We start from the raw sequence: 24,845 nt of genomic DNA, 5'->3' as shown, positions 1-24,845 counted from the left end.
ATTAGGGAACTGACTTGTTGGCGGAGATGGGGGTTGCGTTGACGGGGTTGATTAGGGGGTTGTACGGCGGTTTTTGGAGGTGGTGGGGGGTTGTTGCTGTTGTTGTGGTTGTTGTGGTTGTTGTCATTGTTGCGGTTGTGTGTGTGTGTGTGTGTCTCTCTCTCTCTTTCTGTGTGTGTGACGGTGGTTGAGGGGGTTTTTTGCTTGTTGTGTGGTATAGCAATGTGCTGCTTCACGTCTGGATCGAATAATCACAGCCAGGGTATCGAAGCTGTGCAGGCCAACTACTTGCGACCTTGATTCGCTTTGTCTGGATGATGCTCATGGCTGGGATTCTGGATTTTCTCTCTTTGAGACCGGTCGTATTCCTGGGTGCTGGAAAAAGGGTCCGGTGACAGCCAAGATACACTACTAGTGATGGCTAGTGATGCATCCCAGCACGTGATTCCATGCTCGGCGACAACCCTGGGCAGAATGATGTCATGGCGGATGTCTTGCGAACTCGGTGTGGCACATGTCACAGCTCTTATCGCAGAGGTTCTCAGAAGGTGCTGGGAGGGATCCTTCCTCTGTTTTGACATCTGATCGACCCCTTCCTCAGTCTGTCATGTTGAAGCTTCGGTGGATAAGGTCCCTCAATCCAGTATCGCCGATCTCGCCCGCCTACTTAGTTCCTTCGGCTGGACCATCTTCTTTGGGATTCCGCCCAATTGGATTCAATTGCATGGGCTGATGGCTTGGTACGCACGGGTTAGTCATCCTCCTATCGGTCAATGCGGGGGCTAATCAATCCTTACTACTCCATTCCTGGTAATCAGAGAGAGAAAACAGTGACATGAGACTTTCCGCATTGTCTCAACGAATTGCTCAATTTCATCCCTGTCCAGTCATGACAAGACGGACTGACTGATATCCTCCGAGTGAATGAACCCACCACGAATCAAACAAGGGGAATGGGAAAGACCCGAGGTGAGTCACGTCGAGGGAAGCTGGAGATGTAAAAGATAAGGTAAAGAGACCCGCAGCCACAATACGGGGCACCTTCCAACCAGACTTGCACTTGCAAGCCAATCGCTGACGCCGCAAAATTTGCTGCTCGCTGCTAGACCTTCCGAAATTGTCCAATCGCTAGAGACGATAAAAGCGTCGCCCCCATCTAACTATCCTAGTCGCTCAGTCGCTCTTCAGTCTTAAACAAATCCCCTCCTTGCTTATTTCCAGTGCTTCATTCACTCCGCAAGTCCTTTGCTGCGGCTTTCGGCAAATCATGCAGCATTGCTCCTTACCTTAGTTTCCATCTATAAACCTCCAAATCCTCCCTCCCCCGCAGCTCCCGCCCGCCGACCTCTTATCCGAGAAATCATGACTCCGCGCGATTCCGATTTTCACTCCCCCAGAATGTCGGACGAGCACCACTACCTGTCTCGCTCGCCGCTCGCGCGGTCCGCCATTGCGCGCGATCTGGAGGACTACGCCGACGACGAAGGCTCCATGCTCACCACCGACGATGACGATGCCTCCGAGACCTCGACCATTCGCGCAATCGGCAGCCAGCCTGGAACCCGCGCCCATTCCCTGGCCGGCTCGTACCAACGGCCCAGCTACTTCACCACCGTCTCGCGCGCCACCGTGGTCCCGTATCGCCCGGAGCAGGAGGGCCTGACCCGGCGCGAACGCGACCAGGCCATCGAGGACGAGCGCGATCTTCTCACGGACAACCATTTCATCGAGCCGTCGCGGAAGAAGACCCGTCGCTCGGCCTCGGAGTCTGCGCCATCCACGGAAGAGACCGCGCTCCTCGGTGGGGAGGGACCTTCGCGGGCGCCGCAGTACGATTCCGTGGACTCCGAAGAGATCGACCGGAAGTGGGAGGAAGCCGTCACCGCAGGGCTCATCCAGACAACGTGGAAGCGAGAGGCTCAGGTCATCGGCAAGAATGCGGCGCCTTTGGTCTTCACCTTCTTGCTTCAATACTCCCTGACGGTCGCTAGTATCTTCACCCTGGGGCACTTGGGGAAGAAGGAACTGGGCGCTGTCAGTCTGGCGAGCATGAGCGCCAATATCACGGGTTATGCTAGTAAGTCTCGAAATCAGGCCGTTTGCATTCGCTTGACACAGTGCTAATTTGTGATTTGCCGTGCACAGTCTACCAGGGATTGGCTACCAGTCTCGATACACTCTGCGCTCAAGCTTACGGTTCTGGAAAGAAGAAGCTGGTGGGTCTGCAAATGCAGAAGATGGTCTTCTTCCTGTGGACCATCTCCATTCCTATTGTCATTCTTTGGTTTTTCGCGGACAAGGTCCTGGTCAGGATTGTGCCGGAGAAGGAAGTGGCTGAGCTTGCGGGCTTGTATCTGAAGGTGGTCGCACTGGGTGCGCCGGGATATGCCTGTTTTGAGAGCGGGAAGCGGTTCGTGCAGGCGCAGGGTCTGTTCTCCGCTTCTCTCTACGTCCTCTTGATCTGTGCTCCTCTCAATGCAGTGATGAACTACGTGTTCGTCTGGCAGTTCGGGTGGGGCTTTGTCGGAGCCCCCATCGCCGTGGCCATCACGGATAACCTGATGCCGCTCTTCCTGTTTCTGTATGTGTACTTTGTTGCGGGATCCGAATGCTGGAACGGTGTAACCCGAAGAGCGCTGCGCAACTGGGGTCCCATGATCAAGCTCGCTCTTCCCGGTCTTCTGATGGTCGAGGCTGAGTGTCTGGCCTTTGAGGTTCTTACGCTGGCTTCTTCGTATCTCGGAACAACCCCCTTGGCCGCACAGTCCATCCTGTCGACTATCTCCAGCATCACCTTCCAGATCCCCTTCCCTGTCTCCATCTCTGGAAGCACCCGTGTGGCGAACTTGATTGGCGCTACCCTTGTCAACGCCGCCAAAACCTCTGCCAAGGTCACCATGGTCGGGGCCGTGATTGTCGGACTCCTCAACATGCTCCTCCTCTCTTCGCTGCGCTACTACATCCCGCGCCTGTTCACGTCTGAGGAGGAGGTCATCGAACTGGTTGCGCAGGTGCTGCCTCTGTGCGCGGCGTTCCAGCTCTTCGATGCCCTCGCCGCCAACTGCAATGGTATTCTCCGAGGCATCGGGCGGCAGGAGATCGGTGGGTACGTTCAACTCTTCTGCTACTATGCCATCGCCATGCCCATCAGTTTCGGGACCACCTTTGCGCTGGACTGGGGTCTCTTCGGACTTTGGAGTGGCGTGGCCCTTGCCCTGATGCTCGTCTCCATCATTGAGGGATTCTTCCTCACGCAGACCAACTGGAACCGCTCCGTGGAGGATGCCCTGAAGCGGAACTCCATGATTTGAATCTATTGTTACCTGTTACCGACGAATGATGACCACCATGATGTTTTGATGATTTTTTTGTTGTGGGTTCACTTGCTATTATCTAGCTTCCCCTTTGAACGACGGGTGCGGTATATAAGTACTGTACATATATGGGAGGCGGCATCGTTTATTCAAAAGTTTCGACAAACTCACGACGACCCTCTGCAAGCGGACTAAGATTGTGGTGTGTATATGTTGTATTTGTTTGCTAGGTGTGTTAGATCAGTTCTGATTGTATGAAGGCCTCAAATCGGCCAATATCGTTATGCACCATGTCCAATGGGGGCAATGTAAATCAATAAATAAAGGAACCCATTTTTCATATTCATCAATAACGCGCAAATCGTACATGCAAGTAGAAAACCCCCCCCCCCCAAACCCAACAAACCTAATACTCCAGAATCGCCCAGGTCTGCTCATCCACCGTCGAGAAGATCACCCCAGCCGTCAACAGCTCATCGCCGGCCCTAGCGACATCCGGCATGGGCAGACTCAGCTTAGCAGCAATCAACTGCGCATGCAGCCCCTCATTACTCTGCGGCTCCGTCTTGAGCAGGTTATACACCCGTCTCGCCACAGGACTCATCGCCGGCAACGCCCGCCCACCACCACCGCCACCATAATCATCCACCCCACCCATCGAAGCATCCCCAGCCGCACCACCTGCACCAGAACCTCCCGCCCCCTGCCCCTGGGAATCACCAACCGGCCCCTTCGTGAAAAACAAATGCACCGCCGCCGCCTCCAGCAGATGCACATGCACCTCGTTGATATCCTTGACGGCGCGCACGCAATGCGCCCCGACGAACCGCTTATTTCCGAACGACTTGAGTTTTCCGAACACCTTGGCGTAGCCGTCTACCTCGGGCTGGGATTTGCTGCCGGCGGGTTTGTTGGTGTGCTCGTCGGTTTCCATACTATCCCCACCCCCCGACGACGAGTCGATCCACTGCTTCACTTCGATCTCGCCGGTGCCGTCGTCGATCTTGTACGTCACGTTCGTGCTCTGCGAGCTGATGTTCCGGACCTGCCCGATGAAGCACACGCTCGCCGCCTCGGCGGAGTCGATCTGGTAGCCGGCTTCTGGGTAGGGTTGGGTGGCGTCCAGCGCTTGTTTGATGGTTATGGGGCGGAGGGTGGCGTTGTTGTAGTCGCTCTGTTTGGGGGAGGGTTAGAAGTTGGTTGATTTGGGGGGATGGGGAGGGGGGCAATGGTGGGGGGTTGCTGCTCTCAGAAGCAAGAGTGTAGTGTGGTGTGGTAAGGGTGTAAGGGTGCAGTGTAAGCTTTACCTTTCCTCCAGAAGGACTGTTGTTCATCTCGCCGGGCATGAAGCCTCCGCCTCCGCCGCCGCCGCTACCTCCGTAGCTGGTGTTGTAATTGTTGTAGCCGCTATCTGAGATTCCGAACGAAAATTGTTAGCTGAGTGCCCGCGGCAGCGAAGGAAAGCTGGGAAGTGTGGTAGAGAGGAAAGAATGGTGGGTGCAGAAATTGCAGAGGTTATCGGTGTAAGCTTACCCATTATATAGTGTGTTTCTTGGGGGTATCTTTAAAAGTTGCAAGTTGGGATGGACGTTTATTCACTGCACTGAAACGATGGAAGTGTTCATTGCATTTTACCGCTTCGGGACGTGTTCGAGGACGCGTCGCGGCGGTGGTTTGCCGTCTTTGCATTGTTTGGCTGGTTTGTTCTGTGGCTGCTTGATCCCGCCCGCTTCACCGCCTTGGACATTTTCCCCGGTCAGACAGAAAAAAAAATGTTCGAGGGTCTGATTCGAGACAAGGCCAAACCGCATACAGGCGCGCGGTGACAGACAAAAATGGCCCCTCGCGCTGCTTCCCCCGCTCTGTCGGAGAATGAATTCGACATCACCAATGCGCTGTTCCAGCATGACAGCGATTCCGAGATCGAACAAGTCCCGCACAAGAAGGCCAAGCGCCAACCCCCGAAGGCGGCCGCGCCGCAGCAACTGGATTTCCTAGGCGGCAACCACGACGATGACGACGACGGCGAAGATGACGAGGCATTCATCGCGGAGAGACAGGCGTCGGCCAACCGGAAGGGCTCGAATCTCAAGGGCCGCACGGTCAAGAAGGGCGGCGGTTTCCAGGCGATGGGGCTGAATGCGAACCTGCTGAAGGCGATCACCCGGAAAGGGTTCTCGGTGCCGACGCCCATCCAGCGCAAGACGATCCCCGTCATCATGGACGACCAGGACGTGGTGGGCATGGCGCGCACGGGTTCCGGCAAGACGGCCGCCTTCGTGATCCCCATGATCGAGAAGCTCAAGAGCCACAGCACCATGGTCGGCTCCCGCGCGCTGATCATGTCGCCCTCGCGTGAGCTGGCGCTGCAGACCCTGAAGGTCGTCAAGGAGCTTGGCAAGGGCACCGACCTCAAGTCCGTGCTGCTGGTCGGTGGTGACAGCCTCGAGGAGCAGTTCTCCATGATGGCCGGCAACCCGGATATCGTCATCGCCACCCCCGGTCGGTTCCTGCACCTGAAGGTCGAGATGAACCTGGATATGTCGAGTATCCGCTACGTGGTCTTCGACGAGGCCGATCGGCTCTTCGAGATGGGTTTCGCCGCCCAGCTGACCGAGATTCTGCACGGCCTGCCCCAGAACCGCCAGACCCTGCTGTTCTCGGCCACCTTGCCCAAGTCGCTGGTCGAGTTCGCCCGCGCCGGTCTGCAGGACCCGACGCTCATCCGTCTGGACACCGAGAGCAAGATCTCGCCGGATCTGCAGAATGTGTTCTTCTCTGTCAAGTCCGGCGACAAGGAGGGTGCGTTGCTCTACATCCTGCACGAGGTGATCAAGATGCCCACGGGCCCCACCGAGGCGGCCCGGCGCCAAAAGGAGGACGAGAAGAAGCCCTTTAAGGACCGCAAGCGCAAGCGATCGGCGATGGATAAAGCCATTAACACCAAGGAATCCCCCACCAAACACTCGACCATCGTCTTCGCCGCCACCAAACACCACGTCGATTTCCTGTACTCTCTCCTCTGCGAGGCCGGCTTCGCCACCTCCTACGTCTACGGTTCCCTTGACCAGACCGCCCGTAAGATCCAGGTCCAGAACTTCCGGTCGGGTATTTCGAATATTCTCGTCGTCACCGACGTCGCCGCCCGCGGTATCGATATCCCCATCCTCGCCAACGTCATCAACTACGACTTCCCCTCGCAGGCCAAGATCTTCGTCCACCGTGTCGGTCGTACCGCCCGTGCCGGCCGCACGGGTTGGAGTTACAGTCTTGTCCGGGACCAGGACGCCCCCTACCTGTTGGACCTGCAGCTCTTCCTCGGTCGGAGGCTCGTGCTGGGTCGCGAGTTCGGGGACCAGGTCAACTACGCCGAGGACGTGGTCGTCGGCAGCCTGCCCCGGGACGGGCTGTCCCAGAACTGCGAGTGGGCCGCCAAGGTGGTCGAGGACTCCACCGACATCGCCAACCAGCGCGCGGTCGCCGCCAAGGGTGAGAAGCTGTACATGCGCACGCGCAACGCCGCCGCCCTGGAGAGCGCCAAGCGCGCCAAGCAGGTGGTCGCCTCGGACAACTGGGCAGCCACCCACCCGCTTTTCAGCGACGAGACCTCGCAGCTGGAAGCCGAGCGCGAGAAGATGCTGGCCCGCATCGGCGGCTACCGGCCCACGGAGACGATCTTTGAGGTGAACAACCGCCGCAGCGGCAAGCCCGAGAACGAGGAAGCCCTCAGCACCATCCGCCGCGTGCGCACGACGCTCGACTCGAAGAAGAAGCGCCAGGCGCAAGCCGAGGAGCAGTCCGAGTTCGTCGAGGATGCCGTCACCGGCGGAGCTGCAGGTGATGGCAGCGACAACGACGAGGCCGTCGCCGACGGCGCCTTCGACGACGAAGATGAAGCCACCGGCATCCCCGACAACATGTCCATGGCGTCCGAATCCGACCTCGAAGTCACCTTCTCCGCCTACGGCAGCAACAAGGACAACAAGGACAAGAATGCCAGCAACGCGGCCTCCTTCCAGAACCCAGACTACTTCATGTCCTACACCCCCACCAACATCAACCTAGCCGAGGACCGCGCGTACGGGGTACACTCCGGCACGAACGCCAACTTCGCGCAGGCGTCGCGCGACGCCGCCATGGACCTGCTCGGCGACGAGGGCAGCCGCGGGTTCGGCGAGCCCCGCACCATGATGCGCTGGGACAAGCGGCACAAGAAGTACGTCGCGCGCCAGAACGATGAGGACGGCTCCAAGGGCACCCGCCTCGTGCGCGGCGAGAGCGGCGCCAAGATCGCCGCCTCCTTCCGCAGCGGCCGCTTCGACGCCTGGAAGAAGGGCAAGCGCCTCGGCCGCATGCCCCGCGTTGGTGAGGCCGAGACCCCCGGCATGTCGGCGGATCTGGATGCTGCGGGCCGCCATGGTGGCGGCAAGCGCTTCCGGCATCGGCAGGAGCGTGCGCCCAAGCGCGCGGACCCCTTACGCGGTGATTATGAAAAGATGAAGAAGAAGAATGATGCTGCCAAGGAGCGGCAGTTCAATAAATTCGGCGGTGCTGCGGCGGGGGGCAAGAGTGAGATTCGGGGGACGGATGATATTCGTCTCGCGAGGAAGTTGAAGCAGAAGCGCATGGAGAAGAATGCTAGGCCTTCGAGGAAGAGGTGATGCTTTGCTTACTTTTCTCGTGGGGTTGGTTGGGGGGGGGGGGGTTTGACTTTTTACTTGTATATACCATTTCGTTTGGGACGGTTTATCATAAAATTCTGTTTGTTTATTCTTGTTGCATGTAGATACCTTACTTCAATGATACGAGTGGGAATGAGATCGTGTTCGCATTATATTTATTACTGTTGCGCTGGCTGGATCAATTTACTCAGCGCGGATAAGTTAAGTGTCTCACTTTATGGCTGGCTTAGTATACCATTCCCATCAGAGAGCAGGGAGGCATGCCCTCGCGCTCGAAATCATCATCCTCGGCATTGCATGTTGCGTATGGCGTCGGCATTCCGATACCGGCGCAGGGGAGCATGCCTTCTTTCTCGTCGTCGTCATTGTCATTGTTGATCTCGGCTTCGACGGTGGAGGGTGCATGCTGTGTGTGGGCGATAAATGCACCGCACGGGAGAATGCCTTCTCTTCCATCGTCATCATCCTCGACCTCGACCTCTGGGGTAGTGGTAGAGGATACGTGCTGCGCGTGGGCCCCAAAAGCACCGCACGGGAGGAATCCCTCCTTCTCGTCGTCGCTATCACTCTCACTTTCGACCACTGTCGTCTTCGGGGGTAGCTGCTTCGAGTGAAGCCCGATCACAGTGCAGGGCAGCATGCCTTCTCTTTCATTGTCGTCGTTGTCGTCATCGTGGACCTCGGCTGTCGTGATGGGCTTTAGTGATATGTGCTGCGCGTGAGCCCCAAAGGCTCCGCACGGGAGGATTCCCTCCCTCTCATCATCATCACTATGCTCAGCGATCATCGTCGCATTCGATGACTGCTTCGCGTGCGCGGCAAAAGCGCCGCACGGGAGGATTCCTTCTCTGTCTTCGGCCTCGCCGCTCCTCATTTGACTCGGGATTGCGTGAGCATGCAACATGGAAGCCACACACGGGAGAATGCCCTCCCTCTCATCGTCGTCGTCGTCGTCGTCCCCGCGGTGCTCGTGACGCAGCACCTGGCGAGCTGTGGATACTCTCTGCAGCGCAAATCCAGCTGCGCATGGCATCATTCCTTCTCTCTCCTCGCCGTTAGCATAATCCTCAGTCTGATCCATCCTCACCGCAGCCTCAATAGCCACAGCTTGAACACTCGACCCCCCCTCATCCTCCTCGACGCGGTCTACAGCAACAGAACACCCCTCAATCTCCTCCCACTCACTCTCCCCATCCAACAACCCCTCTTCTTCCGGTCGAACCGCATCCGCAGCCACATCCCGCAACACCCCCTCCCGTATAGCAAGAACCCTCCCCCACGCCCCCCTCGTCTCCATCCTCCCCACCCACGCCGCGACAAACGGATACGGCCGCATTAGCCTCAATCCCAGGCCATCACCCCCCGAAGGAGAAGCAAGACCGTGAAGACCCGGTAAAAACGCCAAATCAGCGTAGCTGCAGCGCTCGCCCACGAGCCAGGATTTATTCGTCAGGGCGGTGTTCAACGTTGCCAGAACGTTGTGGAATTGGGGGTTGGGGCTGGAGCTGGAGCTCAGCGTCGTCTGGAGATGCAGCCATTGGTTTAGAAGGTGTTTCTCTGTGGTGGTAGCAGTAGTGCTCAGAGCATTTGTGTGGTCGTAGTGGTCGACGAGGTATTGGATGATCGGGTTGGCGTGGAAGAGGGTGGTTCTTGTGTTGGGGTCTGTAAGGGCTATTTTTAATGAGCTGTTAGTTGTTGTTGTTGGGGGGTGGAGTTTGGGGAGGGGTTTTGTCGGGCTAGTTATCTGGGGTAGGGTAGGATTGCCGAAGGGTACTTGCTTGGGAGTTCTTGGGTCGATGGGTTGATGCTTGGTGAGGGAGATGAGGGGATTTGGTAGGGGTGAATTGTGTATGGAGTTGCGATTTCTTCGGCGATGGTGATTATCTATTCTTTGTTAGTTTTGAAGGGTGCATTGGGTGCACTTGGGCGGAGGAGGGTGCGTACACTCCATGCGTTGGGGTCGGTTGCTATCCGTCACCGTTAGTTTTGTGGATCTCTCGCGGAGTATACCCCGAAGGGCGAGGAGGGGGTCACTCACCGAGGAACCGGATCTCCAGAGGTTGGACCATTGTGTCTGTTGTGATTCTTAAGTCGTGGTGTGCAAATTCTTGAAGAAGAGAGGCTGAGAATCGGGGATGACTGGTTAAAATAGGTAGCTGGGCTGAGTGATGGCATGCATCCTGCATCGTACCGGATTAGTTAGTATTCATCGGCGGGGGCCCAGTGAGGCTGAGGCCTAGTGCTCACTCAGCTGACATCAAGAAACAGTCTTAAAGATAAGTCTAACGTTTAACTTGCTTGGCGGTTTGTTTTCGCTCCTGGTGGCGAGACTGCCCTGACTGGCCTGCAGGTCATGCCACGGGTATCATGTCTGGTGCTTTGTCGTGGATCGACCTACCTTGTGGGATGCTTTGTAGTGGGTCGGGATATTGAGTGGTGTATATTTTGGCAGGGGATGTGGTCAGGTCGGCGGGTGGGATGCTCAGCTACCATCCTAAACAGAATGATGGGTAGCTCGGTAGCTGAGGGGCGCAGCGCAGCTGGTACGCAGCTGGCAGATGGGTCCATTGGGGACTGCGGAGCTGGTTTTCTTTGAGGTTAAGAAATTGATACGAGTTCGTGATGATGGAAGCTACCGTGGCTGGCTGGGATATCTTGGTAGGGTAGAGAGTAAGTGGTCTCGGCCATTCGAGCCGAGGTTCTCCGCAGATTGGCAAATATAGTTTCATCGGTTGACGACTACCATGGTTGAGTTAAAGTAGATCCAGAGATTGCTGTGAGATGATGGTTGAGATGGTGATCTAGGCCCGTGCATGCTTGAGAAGATTCGATAAGAGGTTGCAGCATCATACTTGCACCTAGCAATGTCGGCTGAACAAGGCGGTTGCAATTGGTAGACTGACCAGGTATCCCATGGTTGAGATAGTGGGTGATTTACTAGAATTTTTTTGACAAAGGACATGTTGCCGTACTACTACACTCTAGTCATGAACTGGCCGGATGGTGTAGTTGGTTATCACGTATCGTTAACACCGATAAGGTCCTGGGATCGAGCCCCAGTCTGGTCATTCTTTTTGCTCTTTTATTTTGTCTTGACCCTTCAGAGAATTTCCCGACATACATCTTTGTGAGCTATTGTTCTGACGTGATCACTGCGATGATGGATCCTTCCTCGTATCTTCCTACGCATACACCAATTGCTGACGAAATGGTGCCTTAAGGAGCTCGTCATCACAGCGGCCTGCTGACAGCCAACCCTACATCCATCAGCCCAGGCAGCAATGACCCTATCACAGTAATGACCTACCTCCGTAATGACTCTACTACAATCTGAATGACCACCAGAAGCAGAGCGGCACGCCTCATCTGGATTAAGGTAGCCACGATATTATCCTCTGTACAGGTCGATACCGTACGCCAACCTTGTGTTTTGCAAATACCGCTTCACAGGCCCGTGTTGGCAAGCAAAGGCAAAACAAGGTCGGCACTTGATCCAAGATCCAGGCCAATTGCATGCGTCGGAGAAGATGCATGCTACGAAGTAAAAGAGACGGCCTCGACACGGTACGAGAATCGACCTCGTTGTCATCACCTCCACCAGAGTCCTCGCCGATGAAGTCACCCGGTGGTCCTGCGGGCCTAAGAAACTCTCCATGGTACCACAGCAGATGATCTACCGTGACATTAATCGCGGTACTGTAGGCTGCCCGACTGTACACACCGCGCATGGTCGGCAGGTCAGAGTTCGCACCGAGTCACCAGCAACAGCAAAGGCGTAGCCGGCCGCCAGTATGCGTCAGAGGCCATTGGAGCCGAGAGTCCTTGGTCAAGGTCATGCTGACCACCGACATGTCTTCGTCCCGTAGATCCGTAGGAAGCTTGAAGCAAATGTACCCAGGAAACCCGAAAACACCGAAAACTGGCACAGTGTCAGCAATTCCCCATGGGCAAGCACATTCAAGTCACTGTTTTACAACAGAGACTCTGAGAGTGTTCGATCTACCCGTCCTTCGTTATGCGTTCCCTCCTTGAAGGGTCATGTTCAAGAGACAGAGACATTCACAAGCCATTTCCTCGATAGCATAGGCAGGGAACGAGAGAGCTCCTCACTCCCCAGCATGCACATCCAATAGGAAGGTAACACTGCATTGCCAAGTCCGGCTGTAATGAATACTAGGCAAAAGTTAGTGCTGGATCCAAGCTAACCCTCCACAGAACAGACGATCATGCACTGATCACCGCTGCATACCAACACAACGCCCGTGTGGATTCGGCCGATAGTCCACCCAGTCAGATGAGTTGCAACAGAGAAATTTCTGCGCGCACCAATTTATGCTGTGCCTTGGATGCAGGCCTCGTTGCAGTCGCATCAGCAACAAATCGGCAGGAGATACGGAAATGATGGCACTGTGACTTTGTGAAGCTTCAATCTATAGTCCTGACTTGAGCAGCGTGCATCGGTCTTAGAGTATCATTTCCTAGACTTGTCTTGAGCAGCAGAATGGGGATGACGGATTTGGAAGATCACTCACTATAAGCAACGACGAATCTGACACCACTTTTTTCCGTAGATAAGAAACGGGATCATGGAGACACCAATTCCTGTGAGACCATGCAAGTTCGTAGATAAATAATTTTCTCCATGGTCAATTATTGTACGGCTTGTCTTCCATATTCGGAATGATCATATTATGGGCTTCTTCATACTCGGACCGTCCCGGAGTAGGGTTACGGTCCCTTTTTCACCGGGTGTCTTGGGGGAGACGGAAAAAGATGGTGAATCGAGGAAGAAATCATGGAAGCCGCTTGAGTGTGTCTGTGAAGAGACTTGTCACATCCTCACCGACTCTCTACCAAGCGAAATGCCTATATCGGGCTCCGCCATCTGAGTTGCCTCATGCAGATGACTGGTCATCCCGTAGTGCAGATTGCAGACCGCAGGCTTAACGTTCGTCATACAGTGGTTGCTGATGCATTTAGCACTCCCTGCAGACCGTTTTGACCAACGACAATACCATCGATGCAGTGATCATGCATGGGTCCCAAGTCGGTGCGGATTAAGTGACCTTTCCCAAAGCAACCTCTGCAAAGGCAAAGGTGAGCCGCGCTCCTACCTCTGATACTGATACATTAACCAGTTCACAGGTTCAAATGAATGTTGCTGGCATGTCAGCGTTCAATTGGGGGGTAGTACAGTAAGTACGCTTTCCCACGAGTCACCTCATGTGCATGAGACGCTATCGAGGAAACAAGTGTCGCCCCTTGGTCAAGCCCGCGAGCAGCAGGACATTGCAAAGGGACACCTAGAGTCACCCGTAGACCACGGTTGTTAGGTATGCGAGCGCCCAAAGACCGTGGATTCGTGGCGCCGGAGATTACCCAATGCCTATTGGTTCCTGATTTCCGAAGCACCGGGAGACGTCTTTAAACGAGATCTGCCGGCGCAGAACGGGGATTTTCTGGATAGTAGTGGCTCTGTGTATCTCTACCCCCTAAGGGCGACTTTTAGGTCTCCGTCGCAACGAGCGCTTCCAGGCATAACACTGCCCGGACGCTCATCATCTACCTTGGCGCGGGAAGTATCGTAGGGCATGGATTACTGCCGAGGCCCGTGGCAGTCCACCGTGTTAGAACTTCACTGCGGTTGAATGTATGCATCCTGGGCCAACCTTCTTCAGGTCGTCGGATAGTAAGCTTCCTAGCCTTCGTGACCTTATAGATGTATAGAAGAACCCACACTCGGGAACATATGTTCCGAGGACAACTGTTGCCTCTATTGCTCAGGTACACGCTACTATGTTCATTGCTGCGAGAGCCACACTCGGTAAACCCTCATGTCGGGCACGGTGGACGGATGTTCATGAGGTGGCTACCAACAACGTGTTAAGTGACTTAACCAGCGAAAACACCTCCATTTGAAAAGATGAATCGAGAAGCAAGTCTATCAAGGAGCTCGGCACTATCGAGAACCATGATGGCGTGGCAATGAAGTAGTCTAGCCGCAAAAGCCTCCGGCCGCTCTGTTAATGTGGCTATCGGACGTCTACCGTGCACAGTTGCCCTCGTGTCGATATCACTAGCTTGGACTCTTCCTCGGAAAGACCCTTTCTCGGAAAATTTACTTGATATCAGTTTGTAGCCGGACTATGCACTAGGAAAAGCTGTAGGATCACGGATGTGCTACCATATTGGTCTCATGGAGCGATGACCAACCGCGGTTGTTCCCCTTTGTTGACGTGAATATCGTTAGGCTTCCAGTCCTCTTTCCGAGCACCGTTTCGACACGGTACATTGGATCCGCCCGGAACAAGGGAGATGGCGATGTACAATAGTATTGATCGCGACAGAACATGGTTATACCGTGAGGACAGTAAGCACGGAGCTTAGTTGTTGCATGACCGTCGGTCAAACAACGAAGAAGGATCCCCTCGATATCGGGGATATTCAGGATGAGGTATAGCATCGGTCTTATTATTAGAGTCGAGTTAGTTCGCAGTGCGGCGTCAGTAGTTAAAGTGATAGTCTGTTTGAGCCTCGAACCTGAATGGGGTTGACAAATACCGCCGCCCGCGCCTGCCAATCGTTACCCTGTGAGGGGCGCTGCGTGTTTCCCAAAACGGTTCGTCGTTCTCCTGACTGCGCTAGACTTCTTTGGGCAAAAGCCTGATCGACCGTCGACTCAATTGCTTTGGACTCACAAGGGACTCGGGACCAACTCAACGAGCTGCAATGTACTATGCAGTACTAGTTCCATCCATTTGCATTTCTATCATTCCCTTTCTACGGTATTGTTGAGTCTCTTCCTCCCGTGCAGACCACGATGTGCCCCTTTCTAGACGCTTTGACGGTACAATGGTATGCACAGTATTGCCGCAATTGTCAGACCTCAATGGGCGATTTGGGTGACACGGAGAAGCAGGTTCACTGACCTTAGCTACTACTAGTGCCATGAGGAATTGCGGGGACTATCATCGACTATCAATATGCCAACGACTAAGCTACAGTGCCTAGTATCTTTCCGTACGCGTCCCATCCGCAAGCCGCATGATCCATCCGTTATGGATTACTCCAGCCCTTACCCATTGAGGTTTAAGTCCCTGGGGCCGGTCGCTCGAACTATTGATGCCTGTCGGGGGCAGATCGTGCTGTCGCTTCGAAGCTCGAATTAGACCGAACGCTTTTGCCGGTTTGGATGTACTAACTAAATTAACAATCGTCCCGCGATTTGTTAGCGCATATCCAGTGTGAATTGCCTTGGATCCCTTGCTGGCCTTTCGTGTATGAGGTAAGTTCATTGCTTCATGTGGTCTCGTTTCCCGACTTTGTACGGACTACGCATACTGATGGGGCTATGACTGTCATACGCGATCCTCATTCGTTCAGCTTACGCCAATTTTGCCCGAATTCCAAGTGGTCTCGGTGCAGTGTACAGTACGCGACATCCCTTTCCGATTGAAGGTCAATACTTCGCAAAGAACGGGGAAACCAGCCAGTGTTGTCATATCGTAGCCTGGAGGGTTTACGACACGAAGATCCCCGCAGTGGCTCCCGTTATTCTTGACGGGAATCAATAGTCATGGCCCAGGACAAGCCGGCCGGCTCAAACTTGTCCAATAAGCGAGGCCGCGGGAAATAAATCAAAGCTTTGATCCATCCGAATAAGATCATAGACTCCATACAGCAGCAAGTGTCGGGTACAGTGGCTTCGGCTCCCTCTCACGCTAGGGAAAGCCGTTACGGAATGCCAGTGAGTTACTCGTGATGCTCATCTGGCATCCAAGCTCGCTCTCCGCTCGCAATGAGCGCATGGTGGGTCACACTCTCCTTATCAGACGCACCATTTATGAGTCGTGTTCATGCGAAACTACCGCATCTGAGATTATTGGCCTAGGCCTAATTGCCTGTTCCACTAACCATCTTGTTGGACAATTGGTGGAGATCTAATTCCTAAGGCCAGCTCCCTCGCAACGGGCAATAAGACCCTGTATCGGATTTATCGTACATCGACTCCCTACGCTCTTTCACTGGCTTGAATAATCGTCTATTCCCCGTTGAAGATCTGCCCCGTTTATGCTTTTCAGCACGTTTCGACATTGCACGGATATAAGCGATATTTTCCGTGCTTGAATCAGGTCGCGGAGTATCTCCAACGACAAGTTAGCTTGGAAGCTAGCAGATTACCTATCACTTATAGCACAACAACGGCAAAGACTCAGGAATTCGATGCGTAGGTTTGGGGAGTGGTGGCGAGCTTGCACCTGATTTCCAAGAGCCGACCGGCCAAACTGTTGCACACTGGGATTCATTTGGGTGGCACGTACGAAGACATCCATTCTAGCCTTCACAGTTGTCGGACACACTCCCGTTAGCCCCAAAGGCATTTCCGTGTGGGACCCAACATAGCGCCGTAGGCTATCGTAGTGTCAAGCCGGAGAATTACTGGCTTTCATTCGGGACCATTCGGGCTATTAATGTAGCGGCCTGCCCCTCCAGCACCCACCAACCATCATCATGATAGGGCAGGATATCGCCCTGGTCGAGTGAAGCTTTCCGTTTGAGGATCTCTTTACCAAAGAGATTCTTTCGCACTTATAGAGATGGTTAGGGAGGAGTATGACACTTGCACTTGTTGGCTCTAGACAATGGGAGACATACCGGCCTATGAGTATGCAACTAGAATGAGGGAGGGGCATTGATGTCATCGTACAAGTGCGCATGGCAATCGGTGACTAAACCGGCGTCCATCAGCCATGCGTTCAATGTCTCCTCCTCCGCCCTAGGCGGTTTAACAAGAATGGGGCGGGCCTCGGGAGCTATTTCCAACTCTACTTACTCCTTAACCACAATAACCTACGGCCGGATCAGCTCAAAGGGAACAATAGATTGGGAGTATGTCGCCGACATGAAATACCGAAGCAGAAAGTAAGGTAAAATGTACTAGGAGGAGTGCAAGATTCGCCATTTGTCGAAAGATCCCCAATAATGCATGATTAGAGTACAACAAGTTGCAGTATATGTGTGTGAGCAGGTGAGTGAGTCTCTCATGGCCCTACGGACCGGCGGAAAAAGAAACAGAAAAAAGAGGTACTCAGATTACTGGAGTAGTTCACAAAACTACCACGTTCTTTTATCTTTTCAATCTCCATTGAAACGTCAACTAAATTGGAAATGGCCTGTTCCGTGCCAAATGCATGCATTACTAGTACAGGTCTCTACTTTATGCTTCTTTCTCTCGAACCCGGATAGTCCGAGTGTACTGGTTTAGTGCGGCTAACTTGAACTGCCGAGGTATTGTACTGCACTACACATACAGCATAAATAGAACTTAAGGGCGAGGAAGCGGAAACGTCTCGTTCGTGAGCCCAGTGTAGATAAGTTATTGGTATTCATTGATAATAGTAGTATGAAGAAAGGGTTGAGAGGAAAGAAGGGCGAAACAGGTACAGTACTCCTACTACTGTATGTACCTGTAGTTAGCATCGAGGTCTCGGCTGCGACCACAAAAAAGCCATATGGAAAGGATGAGAAAGGGGTCACACAATGACAGGAATTATCCGTCCAATGTGAATGCCGGACGAGCTTAAAATAATCGTGGATAATAGTGTACAGACTACGGAGTACAGCTGCTGGGTGACGAGTTCTCCATTTATGCCTTGATCGGTCGCGCGTGTCAACTTCCCTTTCCTATTCCTACTTCTCCACCCACCCACCCATCCCTACCGAAGCGGGACTATTGGCAATGGCTGCAGCGGGTGGGCGCCGATGTCGATCCGTCGCCAACTTTGAGGGGCTCTTCTTTCCATTCAACTTTTCTCGCCTTGCTTCCGCTTCTTCTGATTGGCATCATTGCTGAACTACCAAGTTCAGAGGACGAGATATAACCAGAAAAGGCAATTCTCACAGGAAAAACAAATTACGAAAAGAAAATAGAATAAAAATATGAGATTTCTGGTTTAGTCTTTGCAGGCTGGACCACTGCCCACTCGCCCTGCTCACAGATACTGATACTCCTACGTATTCTCTTAAGCTCTTTCTCCCACAGCACAGCAGGCTGCACCTGGCTAGCACTGGGCAATCCCACTTGCTTTCCGGTTTGGGAAAATCTCTAAAACAATTGAATCATTTTCGGGCCTGTGTCACTGACAGCGGCATCCAGTCCCCATCGACCGTCTGATGCAGGCCACTGCTTTTGACCCAGCCAGCTGGTTAGAACAAATGAAATCTTTCCCCCCTCCTCAGAACAGGAAAGAACTCGAATCATTTTTATCCAAAAACATTTTTTTTTTAATCCCAAAGCAATATTTACAAAAATCAGAAAATCAAAACCAAGATAATGTTCGAGATCCCGAATCACCGACAACAAAACCGCAGAAGTAGCTGTCGACCAGAGCATTCACAAATCGGAAAAATGTTGAAAATAAATGCAAGAAAAAAGAAAATTGGAAAAAGAAAAGAAAAAGGAAAATCCCCAAAGGCAATGAATGGGTCCATTCCATTGTTAGGCTGGTGAAGCTATCTGGAAAATGGGGGTTTTATGACAAACCCGCGTCTCAACTCTCCGGAGGATTGGGACCACTCGTTCTCCTGATCCTCCCCCCAAATCTACTCCCGTACATACTGACATGCTTCCAGAGGATACGGAACCAGAGATTCCCCATTCAGATCTTCCCATCAATGAAGATCAAGTAGTCTATCGGCTGCTAGTCGGTGTTGCACTGGGCACCCATTACCCACCCTCAACCTCTCCTCTCATGTCAGCCAACCAAGCAAACAGGGTCCCTTCACTTCAAGAGGGAAATAAATCAATAAAAAAAAGGTATAAGCCTTGCCGCAACCTACGATGATGGACTGGGATCTTTACACCCGTCACATCCCTCTGGGTCCTTCCCTCTTTAGGGTGACTCAACTGCCTTCCAGTTGACTGTCCGTCTGACTGTCTGTCTGTCTGTCTATCGGTTCAAGTGCAGTGCAAACTTCCCCTGGCCCGTTGACCAGCTGCACCTCTGATCTGGACACCGGAGAAAAAACTTCCTATTCGTGTTCTTCGTGTGTTCATATTCCCTCTTCGAATTTTCTATCCTCTCAGACTCACTCCCATACTCACTTCCTCTTGAGGAAGACGGAGTGTGATCTCACCGGATCTATACGCCTCACTTTCCGGTATAGTTCACCACATACCAGCTCACTCACCGATTCCCGCATCTACCGTCGGATGTGACTGAGCCAGTTCATACTCCGTCCTTGAATCTTATATGATGCAGTAGGAAGAGATACTCCGGTCAAGTTGGTCATCTCAAAAAAGGAAGAAGAAAGAAAGCAAAAACCATAAACCCAGAAAGCAAGAGCCGTCACAAAAACAAAAAAGAAGGTTCTTGTTCATTACTGAAAGGTAAGGTACAAAATGGTGTATTTTATTTTCGAATCCATTCCGTGATTATTGCTTTTCCTGTCGTTCTGTGCATTTCCTTGGGCTCCAGTGATCGCCCGCCATGCTGCAATAAATCACTTCAAGATGGGGACCATCGAAGCCATGGAAAACCGCTGTCACGATCTTGCTATCTACTGCGGATCGACGTATCCTCCTTTGTGACTCCTCTAATCGTGAACCTGGACTAATTGATTATAAGCTCCTGTGGCTCCTCTGCCTGCAAGTGTGGAGTTTCAACGATGACTGGCGACTGAACAACACACCGTCTTCGATTTATACAACTGAGCACCCTTTTTAATGTCGGATATGTTGCTTGTTTCAACAGTCAAACCGAACAGCGTCCCTCTACTTTTGTGAACAGTGGCTCTTTTGCCAATCCCGGGACCCAGTATTACCAGATGCAATCACTCGTCCTTCCCCCTTCTTCCTACATCTCTACAGAGTTCGGTCATCCAAGGTTAACCCCAGGCCAAGAGCGGCTTTCGTTCAATCTCCCTCGATCGACAAATGCTCGACGGTACACTCCTCGGGATTTACCGCCCCCTCGCTCTATGTCCGGTCCGGTCCCAGCAGAAGACTCGCTGGAGACTTCTGGGACCGCGAGGCGCCCCGGACATCCGGAGCTCTTCCAACCAGTATCAACCGCGAACGTAACAGCGCCAACGCCGACATCCATTGTTGTTTCTGGATCTCATCTCCCTTCGGGGCCCGCGGGCGCTGGAGCTGTCTCGGAACCGGTGGTGCAGCGCATAGTTTCCGCGCCCGGGGAGGAAGTGATACGGCAGTCGCTCAGTGTTAGCGATGCATTCTCTTCGACACGACTCCCACCGTCGCTCGGAGCTCAACCTTTATCGCAATCTTCGGCGGTTGCCTACGCCCCGCCTTCGTTCGGATCGTCGCCCCCGGATGCCTCTACCCGACCACTACCACAAAAGCCAACGAGACGCACAAAAGCGCATGTCGCATCAGCGTGCGTGAACTGCAAAAAGAAACACTTGGGCTGTGATCCAGCGCGGCCATGTCGGAGATGCGTTCTGTCAGGAAAAGAAGTAAGTGTCGATGGGGATTCCCGCTCAATCACTCTGGGAGAGTTTGCCCACTCTTGTTGCCTCGATCCCACATGCCAGCCTGAAGCTTGCACCGTGCTACTGAATGGGGATAGATGTGCTAATATCTCGGTAGGCTACATGTGTAGATGTCACACATAAGAAGCGAGGGCGACCGCCGCTGAAGGCGGAAGAAGCATCCCTCAGAACGTATGCCGCACACCTGGATCGGGCAACTGCCGGGGAACCTCATGGCTCTCAATCGAGACGGACACACATGCATCGAGCAACTTCCTCGCGGGAAATACGCCCCGTGACAGATTTGCAAATGATGGGAGGTCAAGCAGGAGCAACGGCCATGAGGGCCTCGTCAGGACATCCGCACCGGTGGTCTGCTTCGATGTATTCCCATGCCCTGGATCCTGCCATGACAATGCAAAGAAGCATCGGTCATCGGAGATTCTCCTCCTCTGGTTCAGTTCACTCGATGACGGCAACATCGCCGCCCACCTATGTGCCGATGCCTGCCGGGTACAATCCCGCGTTGGGAATGGGTCGCATGCCTACGGGAGCTGGAAGGCATCTGTCCTCTTATACCCAGCAAGCCTTGAATCCTGCTACGACCCCGCCGCAATACCAACAACAATTTATTCCGATGTCGCCTTACGCGGAGGCCACGAGGATGGCAAATCGAATGCCGATGGGGGAAATGCCAGTAGGAAGGGATCTTCGTGAAGGGTACGGCGAATCGCCGGTCAGGCTTCCCCCGATCTATGCGCCGACGATGGGAACACCGGCTCATGTGTCGCAAGGCCATCGCTTAAGCAGTGACCCATACCCTGCAGTTTGGTCGTCGCCCATGCGAGAGGACTACTTGTCACAAGAACATCGACAACATATGCCACCGCACGGATATATCGAGCCGATCTCGCCGGACAGCCAGATGCGTCCGGGAGGATCCGATTCAGCATACGTCGATCCAGCATTGCGACACTTGGGATCCATGGTTCCTGGTACAGAAGGGCAATCGCTACATCTGTCCCCTTCGCAAGCTCAAACGGAGCAATCTGCGGCTGAAGCTCATTCACAAGATTCAAGGCCAGCCAAGCGGAGAAAAATGGCTTTGGATGATATGGTCAATGACTAAAAACTATCATCATGTCATTCTTCAGACTATCATCCTATATCCATGCCCTGATAGCTTGATCTGAGGAGGCTCGGCTTGTAGCGGGTCTGCAACAGAGACGATCATGACGCACACTTTCTTTTGTGATATGCTTCGTTCTCGCTTACGATTTTTCTCATCTTTCTGTCTATATATTCACCATCTTTCTCTTTCCTTTCCTTTCCTATGTGTTCTGTCGACTCGGCATCCTTGACTTTCAGCGCAAGAGCGCCGTCCATCTAGTTACGACCAAATTTTTTTCCTTTGTCTTTCTCTGGAGCGGCATGATTGATCTACTCTTGATACTATGTTTCCTATATTCTGTTGTTCGACGCATAGCGTGTTGCAGCCATTCTTTCAAGATACACTCCATGGTTTCTGATTACTCGGTCTAACTGTCATAGACGGCGTTGTGGGATTCCAAGCATTTCAACATCCACGGTTACTGCATTGCTGCATTTGGGGGGGGGGGGGGAGGAAAAGATCTATTGTACCTTAATCGGATTAAATGCCAGGCTATGTAGACGCCGGTGCTAATGTGCTGCTGGACAGATCCTTAATATAAATGTGGGGTGCTTTGGTAGAAGTTTTGAAGCTTGATTTGTGTTAACGATGTTGACACCCATTCATACGTCGCGTATAACTGATATTCCCCGATCATGCACTCTCTTATATCCTAGTAGTCCGGTTGCGGATCTGAGGCTCACATCTCCAACCTTCGGAAGTTATCTGACTACGTCGCTACCTTGGCCGTAGCAGCTGAACTGTCTAGATATTTCGTGGGCTCGAGGTGGCTGGAGTGGGTCTTTCAAGAATTGAGGCTGGCGACAGCAGACTTGGTAGTCTTAGTTTCGATGAAGCATTGCTCAGATATGGCTAATAAGTGACCTACTGCTCGACCGTCAACCTTAGTATGGCGCAGAAGGTACCAGCCTAGCTGCCAAACTCACCTCAGTGGAAAGGCAAGGTTCAGCCTGTATACCGAGACCAAGGGTGAGCACTTTCCAATACAACCTCACTGGGCCAGATGGAGAGCGTATCCTGTATATCTGATCAAGGTTATTTGGAACGCTTTCTCTTCCCCACTGCGATGTCTTCATCTTGGAGTACAGGCTGGAATCAACAACTGACAGAATCAATGTTTGATAGAGTTCTGAACTCATGAGACCTCCCTCCACTAGAGCCATTGTCACGGGACCTGTCGGCTCTTTTCTCTATTCTCCTACCAGGAAGAACCCGGCACTGTCTTTCTTTCCACCTAGCGTCCGGCATATATCCATAGATAGTTTTCTGGTTTACTTGCCTGCGAGATTCATCCAGTCTGTTTCTTCTTTTCTACGAAGACTCGGAATATACACCCAATCAGCTGGCGAACAGGGTACTCCAAGCTAGAAAGGCTTCATATCCCTCCTTCCCCACAGCACAAGGGGATAAACCGAGTCCGGTTCGCTCGTGGAAGAACGAATTTCAAAGGTGACCGAGCTTGCACATATCACCCACCCCTGTTCCTGAGCCTGCATTTGTCCTCAGCATGCATGTTTGCTTCATGATTCCCAAATACTGATTGGTCACTTCGACCATGTGCAGACACGCAATAGATCACTTGCTCCCCACGGATTTCGTCGTCAACTTCCGGGAAATGTTTGCGCAGTCTCCGCGGCGGATTTTCACTACGTGTCTCGGATTGATCCGCATCCTCGTGAAGAGCCAGCTCATCCTCCACATTGTATGGACTTGAACTTACAGGATGGTATCTATTACCGTTGCCACCGCAGCCTACGAGATTCCAGCTCCTCCCTCCTTCTGAGGACATGCAGCATCATTGAACCACCAGAGCAGTTTCCCCCCCTTCTAATCCGGACACACGCATGGCTAATATGTACGGGACCACGTATCAACCTGCAGACCGGAAGTGAAGAAGGGTCCTCCTTTCCGGGGACGGGGGCTCGGAGAGACCCCCAAACTCCATGGGTGCTTACCACCTGTCGCCTGTGGGCGCGCTCCACGTTGTCAACCCGCAGGCATGGCATAACAAAGCGGACCAAAACAGAAAAACAAAGAGTGTGTCGGAGACATGAGGTGGCCCTTCCCTGTTGCCGCATTTGGAGAAGCCTGTGTTTTGGGTGCGGTCCGCATCCATGGAAGAGGCGTTTTGAATGTGACCGTCCGGGATACAGCGGGTATTTAATGGCCTCGTGTGACTCCTTTCTTCACGGGTGCATGAACTACTCTATTGTTCTATGGTGTGGTAGGTTCTTCGCTTGTTTGCGTAGAATGTGAGGCTGATTCAGGTGATCTACGGATTGTGTGGTGGGTGGGCGCTGATGCTTTTCATGGATTGAAGATCGCGTTGGTGTCGTTCCTATTCGAAGGTAGAGTTGCAACTCGCGAAAGGGTACTTGGTTATGCTGATTGCGCATTCTAGGGAATAGCGATTACGCCCTTGAAATGTCCAGGATGGAAGAGCCATTTTGAGACGAGATATGGAAATGAGATGCTCACCACTTGTGAACCAGATTGCACAGCACTTGCCACGAGGGTGTTCACTGACATAGAACATGGACCACTAGGGGCATCAATTGCGATGCACGTGGATCTCCGATCTCGATTGTCATTGGTGATAGACATTCAGGGTTGAAGGTCGACTGAACAACAACTGCAGGAACTGGGCTATATTGGGAGGTGATATGCTTATGATATGTGGCCGATCCAGATGATGTAAAACTTGCTGACAGACGATAACTAAATTAGGGGTCTCCCCATCTATAATGCCGAATTTGCCTTCAATTTTTGGGCTAGAACGTCTGCGCGGCCGATGCCCATCAAGGAAACCTTGACGAGTGCGTTTCACCTTCCATCGCCTAGTTCAACAAAACACCGAGGTCCACAACTAATTCAAAGTGGCTGGTTCTCTCGTTTAGACCAATGTCAGCTTATTATGGCTAGATTCTATAAGCGTACTTCAGACATCGACATCTCAACAGCGTTGTCGTGGGCGGGCTGCCAGTGGCTGAGCACAGCTCGGAATCACTCCGCTACGGTTACGATATACATAATTATCATATCTAAGCTCGCTTATCATAGATATGAACGAACTTGGCATGCCGCTTTGATGCATCGTTTAAAATAAGATGTGGATGGCGACAGCAGCGATCAATCAAGCAAGCGCTTGCGCGACTTAGCGTTAAATGCTGTCATCGGCCCCTGCAA

At 52.9% G+C, this 24,845-nt stretch overlaps 5 protein-coding genes and 1 non-coding gene across 6 annotated transcripts; 4 read left to right on the top strand and 2 right to left on the bottom strand.

The window, feature by feature from the left end:
* Positions 1 to 1,398: 1,398 nt before the first annotated feature.
* ASPACDRAFT_38214 (MATE family efflux transporter) lies at positions 1,399 to 3,311 on the top strand (the record flags this gene model as incomplete). Its single annotated transcript, XM_020200417.1, has 2 exons — positions 1,399 to 2,077; positions 2,146 to 3,311. The coding sequence occupies 2 exons, from the start codon at positions 1,399 to 1,401 to the stop codon at positions 3,309 to 3,311; spliced, it is 1,845 nt and encodes a 614-aa protein (XP_020060992.1).
* Positions 3,312 to 3,698: 387 nt separating this feature from the next.
* Positions 3,699 to 4,771, bottom strand: ASPACDRAFT_1884320 (putative replication factor-a protein). The gene is made up of 2 exons (XM_020198367.1): positions 4,622 to 4,771; positions 3,699 to 4,488 (listed from the first exon to the last, which is right to left on the bottom strand). Exons 1-2 carry the CDS (start codon positions 4,658 to 4,660, stop codon positions 3,721 to 3,723), a joined length of 807 nt encoding a protein of 268 aa, XP_020060991.1. The 5' UTR covers positions 4,661 to 4,771; the 3' UTR covers positions 3,699 to 3,720.
* Positions 4,772 to 5,116: 345 nt separating this feature from the next.
* On the top strand, positions 5,117 to 8,010 carry ASPACDRAFT_1861372 (ATP-dependent RNA helicase DBP10). Its single transcript, XM_020197782.1, has one exon. It carries the CDS (start codon positions 5,150 to 5,152, stop codon positions 7,973 to 7,975), a length of 2,826 nt encoding a protein of 941 aa, XP_020060990.1. The 5' UTR covers positions 5,117 to 5,149; the 3' UTR covers positions 7,976 to 8,010.
* A 212-nt stretch (positions 8,011 to 8,222) lies between these two features.
* On the bottom strand, positions 8,223 to 10,065 carry ASPACDRAFT_38211 (uncharacterized protein; the record flags this gene model as incomplete). Its single annotated transcript, XM_020200416.1, has 3 exons — positions 8,223 to 9,667; positions 9,919 to 9,963; positions 10,035 to 10,065. The coding sequence occupies 3 exons, from the start codon at positions 10,063 to 10,065 to the stop codon at positions 8,223 to 8,225; spliced, it is 1,521 nt and encodes a 506-aa protein (XP_020060989.1).
* A 925-nt stretch (positions 10,066 to 10,990) lies between these two features.
* On the top strand, positions 10,991 to 11,064 carry ASPACDRAFT_t31. The gene has a single exon. It is a non-coding gene; the product is annotated as a tRNA-Val (tRNA).
* Positions 11,065 to 19,975: 8,911 nt separating this feature from the next.
* sclB (putative C6 transcription factor) lies at positions 19,976 to 21,617 on the top strand (the record flags this gene model as incomplete). Its single annotated transcript, XM_020200415.1, has 2 exons — positions 19,976 to 20,398; positions 20,607 to 21,617. The coding sequence occupies 2 exons, from the start codon at positions 19,976 to 19,978 to the stop codon at positions 21,615 to 21,617; spliced, it is 1,434 nt and encodes a 477-aa protein (XP_020060988.1).
* Positions 21,618 to 24,845: the final 3,228 nt, after the last annotated feature.

Source organism: Aspergillus aculeatus, assembly GCF_001890905.1.
Source record: "Aspergillus aculeatus ATCC 16872 unplaced genomic scaffold ASPACscaffold_1, whole genome shotgun sequence".
Classification (NCBI taxonomy): domain Eukaryota; kingdom Fungi; phylum Ascomycota; class Eurotiomycetes; order Eurotiales; family Aspergillaceae; genus Aspergillus; species Aspergillus aculeatus.
This window is presented reverse-complemented; position numbering and strand designations above follow the sequence as displayed.